Consider the following 5,869-nt stretch of genomic DNA (forward strand, 5'->3'; position numbering starts at 1 on the left):
CAAAATCTAAAAATTTGCAAAAAAGTCACCCACGAACGTAACACCGAATATAAGCAACGATGACTTGTGAATCTATATCTCTGTTACTAACTTCTAATATTTTTTCGCTTAAAAAAACAACTAATATCATTTAATTATTTTTCTTTCCCATCTTTGCTTTTTCTTTGCGAGGTCGTGGGTGTGGAGCTGCAAGCGGAATAGTGAAGACCTTCAAGATTAAGCAACACAATCAAGGATTAATAATGTCATGTCAGTAACGGTGTGGCTACCTGCTTATACTAAAATTTCCCTAAAACTCAGTAGTTCAGCGGTGACACCCTTTTACAAGCAAAACACAAATAGTAGTATCTTGAAATGTTCACCACAACTGCAATTGCAATTGCAATTGGGATTCAATCCCTCTCAACGCGACATTTTCACGAGATGCTATTGCAAAATGAAAGAGCGAGAAACGCCTTTTTCATCACCGTTGCGGCAAGAGGATGATAGTCCATGGGAGAGTGGGGGTGTATGGAGCAATCTTGCTTTGTATTTATTCACTCTTCATATCCCTCTCAGTTTTGGAGGCTTATCTGTTGTTGCACTGCTCACAGGACGACAACCTCTTCACCCACAAACTCAGGTCACGTCACCTTTATCATTTCTTTTTATTGTGGAATTTTGTTGTCTTGATGTTCAAATAACATTTTGTTTTAAATATTCGAGTAATTCGCTTACTCGAATATTTATTACTCTATCAAAATGTATTTATGCATTTATCGCCATAATAGTTCTTTTAAATTTAGTTACCATGTTATTAGTCAATCAATTGGTAAACACAAAGAACAAATTTAGTAATTGTTTTGTAACTTTGTGAGACTAATATGGTGATAATGTCATAAAACCGTTAGAATATTATTTAGCATAATGACACCTATTCTTGCCATAGCAAGTTAAGGTTAGGATGCACATTATTTGTGGGCAATTTTATCTTGCATAAACAACAGGCTGGTGATCAGTAATTTTTTGCAGTTCTGCAAGGTTGAATTGGAAGTTGCTTTTTAATGTTTGCTCTACTTGTGCTTAGAGATAGCTTTCAATTTTAGAATTGAAGGGTGCTTTTATGTCTAGTGTGTATACTACAAGTTTCTAAGGCAGGTTGTAAGAACATAGATTAGTAGAATTATTTAATAATAGTTAGTTAGTTAGTTGAGGTTGTTAAGGCTATTTGTGTAAATAGAGAGGTTGCATAGTTAGAAAGGATATCTTTGAATATTGTAATCAATTATTGAAGAGAGTATAGTCTCTATTGTGAAGGGAAAACCCTTAGGAGAGAGTTTTCTCCTAGTTCTTATAATAAAAGTGTTTTATTTCATAGGAATCCAATTCTTGGGTACATAGGTGCAATAGAGCCTTTTCATGGTGTTTTGGCTTTTGATCAGATATTTGAACACATGGTTCTTTTCATTTACTAATGCAGGCTTTATCACTTCTTACCATTCAAGTTCTCGAGTTTAATGCAGCTCTCGTTTTATTGAAGTACACGGCTAAGCCACAATATAAATTTTCAAATTTCTTCAAGAATAACAAGTTATTGAGTGACAGGAACTGGTATTTGTCATCAGCTCTGGGATTTGGGTTTCTTGTTCTTCTGGTTTGTCTATCATCACTAGTTGCTGACAGATTATTTGGCTTTGAGGTTGGCGATTATACATATCTTTTGTTATTTCATTTCATTTGCATGGAAAAAGCATCATAAACTATATGCCTAACATATTTGTTGTAGTTCTCCTCTCCGATTATCACTTGTTGAGGTTGTGGTACCAAGTGTTGTAGAAGTGGGGAGATACTAATAGAACCTACACTTCACATTGAAGGCATGTCCGGTGTTCGACACATGTCAGTGTGACATTGTCACAACACCGACACATATGGTTACATTCAAATATTCATTTTTTCAAAATATTGCCGATGTTGATGTGTCTGTGTCTTGTTTGGCGTCTGTGTCTGTCAATGTATAATATCATATTATACACCAAAGATATGTAAATATAGTGAGGATCCAGCCTTTAGCACACAATAGAGTTTCTTGGGTAGAACAGCTTATGAGTTATGACCCTAAGCTGCAAACCAAGGGGGTAAATACTTCTTGATGGCAATTCTCTCAGCCTAATTGCTAGAGTCGTAGAGCTTCCTTAGTAGAACATTATGTTGCACCCTTTAATTTGTATTACTCTGGACTCAATTATAAGTAAAAAAATGTTTACATTTGTTGGCCTCAAGTATAAGTAAATGTCAACTAATCAACCTAAATTTAATGTTAATTATTTAAAAAAACACCCGTAAATTAATTCCATAGTATTGTGAGAAGATGGCCATTTAGTCAGGGGTAGGCAAGTAAATTTAGTTTACATGAAATTTGAAAAATTAAATGTATTTAACTAACATCCTTAATAAGCAAAAATACCTATTTTCATACTTATTAAAATATGAAAATAGGTATTTTTTCTTATTAAGGATGTTAGTTAATTGACCAGCAAAAAAAGAGAACAAAGTTTCAAGGAGAAAAACAAACTGAACATCAAATAATTCAAATCTGAAACATTAAAACTACTTTGACAGTGAAAGGAAAAATACTAAATCCTAACAACCACCCACTAGAATCATGGCCTAAGATAATGGCACAGTTACAATTTGCACACAATAAAAATAACCAACAAAAGCAATTTAAAACATATGACTCAACAATAGTTTGACTTCACATCAGCAGTCCTAAACACCAAGACATCAGCAACCTAGTCTTGTGTTCTACAGTAGACAAGATTAATAACTCCATCTTTATGTGCTTCCCTCAAGATGAAAAACTTGATGTTTAAAGGCTTTGTTTAATTTTCCCAATAAATACTGTATTTTATGATATTGCAATAGCAGCTTCGTTGTCATTAAGAAACTGTTTTTCCTCCTGCTCCAAGTTGAGATCAATCAAAATCTTCCTCAGCCACAATTCTTGATTAATAGAAGTAGTTGCAGCAACAAATTCTGCATCAGCAATGGATTGGCCAACAATTTCTTGTTTTTTCTAGCTCCATGAAAAAACACCAGAACCAAATGTGAAATAATAGCCTGAAGTGCTTTTCATGTCTCAATAAAACCTCCTCAATCACTGTCTGAAAACCCAATAGCTTGAAATCTCTGCTCCTGGTAAATTTAATGCCAAATATCACATGTGTTTTTCACATATCTAAGCACTCTCTTTGACATCTAACTGGAAAACCTTCCAGTTCTTTTGTGCTGCAACAATGAGTAAGAGCTTGACGATGTTGAGTCCAGAAATTGGTGCGAAGGTGTTTGAGTAGTCCACACCAGGTATTTAAGCATATCCCTTGACCACGAGCCTAGTTTGATGTTGTTGGTTGAACAGTAAACATTAAGCTTGATTCTGTACTCCCACTTGACTCTAGTCACCTTTTTGTTTTCGGGTCGACTAACAAGCTCCCCTGTTTTATTTTTTCCAATGATGAACAACTCCATTGCAGCTATCCAATTTTGATCTGTCTTGGTTTTATTATTGGTAGGTTTACAAACAGCAGTCTTGCATCTCTGGTAGATATCATACAGTAGTCTTGTGCCCATGACAGGAATGTCATCAGTTATTTCAGTAGCTTAAATGCACTTTTGGCCCTCCCATTATTGTGATTGTGAGACTTTTGTACTGGTCTTTTTTTTCAAGAGACTTTGGTCCCCTAAGTTTTCCCCCCTTCTAATTTGGTAGTCCCCCTCCTAATTTTCCCCCAAATTTATGATGAGGTGGAACAGACATTATTTAGTAGCAGTTTTAAATCTTTCACCTTGAGAACAAGGAGAAACACTTACGGAAGAGTTTTGTTAGTAATGGACCTCAAATTGTGAGGATCTATTCTAGGAGGAATTCCACTAACTTAACTGGACCTAGGACTACAATTATGTAACTTGTGTAATTATAAAATAGAGAGGAAAATAAGGGAAAGGGGTTCGGTTTTTCTGATTTGATTGGTTGGGAGAGACTGGGTTGTCTAACTACTAAGCGGTTACGAACAGTTCTATTAATGTATTTCTCCATACCTTTGTAACTAATCTATGTTGGAAAGACAAAACTCCAAGAGTTTAATTGAATAAGTTAAAGGAGTATTTCTATTAAATTAGTTATTTTTGGCCAGTTTTAATAGTCTATTAACATAGGTCAAGGCTAATTATAGGGAGTTTATAGTTTACGTAGTCAACTAGGAGCTGGGTTAGGCATGGTAGGCTTTCTCATGTTTAGTGTCGTGTTGAAGAAGAGTGGTGAATGGTGCTTGTACAGTACCTTCTTTCCATTGAATTGAATGTTTTGATGAATATTTCTTGATTGTGATTTTGAATGAACTTGATGTTATAAAATTGATTTAGTTAAAATTGAATTTGGATGTGAAGTGATTTTTTGTTGTTTTTACTTTTATACCAAGTTTGAAGTACACGTTAAGTGTAATTTTTTCTACTTTTTATCACTTATAGTCAAACCAGGTTTGGAGCCAAAATAAGTTATGATAAAAAGAAACCAAACGTACCAAAATCACATTTGCCAAGAGGAAAATCACTTTTCACATTCTCCACTATATACATGCAAAAACATGCACCAAGACTACTTATCAAAGTTATGAATCATTCACGGAATTTGCTTTACTTATATTAGAATTTGGATTGGGTCTAGCTCAACCCCTACTAAACCAGCTTGTAAGGTGAGGGTTGCCCCCACTTCAAAACACACGTTCAAGCCTGATCTTATCTAATGTGAGACTCTTTAACAACTTAAAAAGAGGCTTCCTAGGCACTAAAAGCATGGTTTCCTAGAGTGAAAGAGTTGATGCTTCCTGAAGGGGGCCCAGACTTTCTCTAATCACATTTAACACCTCATTCAATGGATTGGTAGCATCTTTTATAAAACATCATAATATTCAATCCCAATATACTGCTACAACTAGCGGAATAGAAACTGCTATGATTATGTTCTTTCTTTTTAGACATCTTTCTGTACAAGCATCAAGTTATTTGCATTAGTATATAATTATCATCAATAATCTTGTCTCACAATATAAGGTCCCACCCTATCATGGAACGATCTGTGGTATCTCTTTTTCTATCATCAGGAATTCTAGAGGTTTGCCTTTGTTGTAATGAGCTATTATCCTTGTTTTCATAATGAAAAAAGTTACTGCCAAATTGCTTTATGTTTGTATGTTTCCTTTTATTTCTTTAACATGAGAGTTTCTTCATACTCAGTAATACATGTTCGGTAAATATTAGCTTTTAATTAAAATATTTTATATGGTTTTCGAGAACTGAAAATTATTAGATCATTGGGCAGAAGTTGAAAACTAAATATGCAACATATAATTGAATGATTGTTTTGTAAGTTTATACTTTAGCAAAATATGATGGGTTAAAAGTTATGGAATGGTATTGTTTTATATGCTTGCAGGCTGTTAGCAACCCTACACTGAAGGAGATTCTCCTGAACAGTGATATCTCAAGAGTTTCTTGTGTGGTTGCTTATTGCATTGTCACTCCTCTTTTGGAAGAAGTTGTTTATAGGGGATTTCTATTGACATCACTTTCTTCTACCATGAAGTGGCAGAAAGCTATAGCCATAAGCTCTGTTATATTCAGTGCAATTCACTTCTCTGGTGGTAACTTTGTACAGTTGTTCATCATTGGGTGTGTCCTTGGATGCTCTTATTGCTGGACTGGAAATTTGAAGTCTTCCATTGTTATTCATTCTTTGTACAATGCTTTGACCTTAATAATAACTTATTTTTATTAAATTTTATGCATAGGAATCAATGAGCAAAGTTCTTGACATAAATTCTTTATTTTA

At 34.3% G+C, this 5,869-nt stretch overlaps 1 protein-coding gene across 1 annotated transcript; it reads left to right on the plus strand.

Annotated features, from left to right (window-relative positions):
• On the plus strand, positions 1 to 5,869 carry LOC101505516 (uncharacterized). The gene is made up of 3 exons (XM_004514390.4): positions 1 to 622; positions 1,460 to 1,678; positions 5,474 to 5,869. Exons 1-3 carry the CDS (start codon positions 248 to 250, stop codon positions 5,813 to 5,815), a joined length of 936 nt encoding a protein of 311 aa, XP_004514447.1. The 5' UTR covers positions 1 to 247; the 3' UTR covers positions 5,816 to 5,869.

This window comes from Cicer arietinum, chromosome 6, assembly GCF_000331145.2.
Source record: "Cicer arietinum cultivar CDC Frontier isolate Library 1 chromosome 6, Cicar.CDCFrontier_v2.0, whole genome shotgun sequence".
NCBI lineage: Eukaryota > Viridiplantae > Streptophyta > Magnoliopsida > Fabales > Fabaceae > Cicer > Cicer arietinum.

Excerpts from the sequence above, each read along its gene's own strand:
- LOC101505516 (XM_004514390.4), top strand. The coding sequence starts at position 248 with ATGTCAGTAACGGTGTGGCTACCTGCTTATACTAAAATTTCCCTAAAA. Across the intron at positions 623-1,459 it reads CTCTTCACCCACAAACTCAG|GCTTTATCACTTCTTACCAT; the intron begins GTCACGTCACCT and ends TTACTAATGCAG. Across the intron at positions 1,679-5,473 it reads ACAGATTATTTGGCTTTGAG|GCTGTTAGCAACCCTACACT; the intron begins GTTGGCGATTAT and ends ATATGCTTGCAG.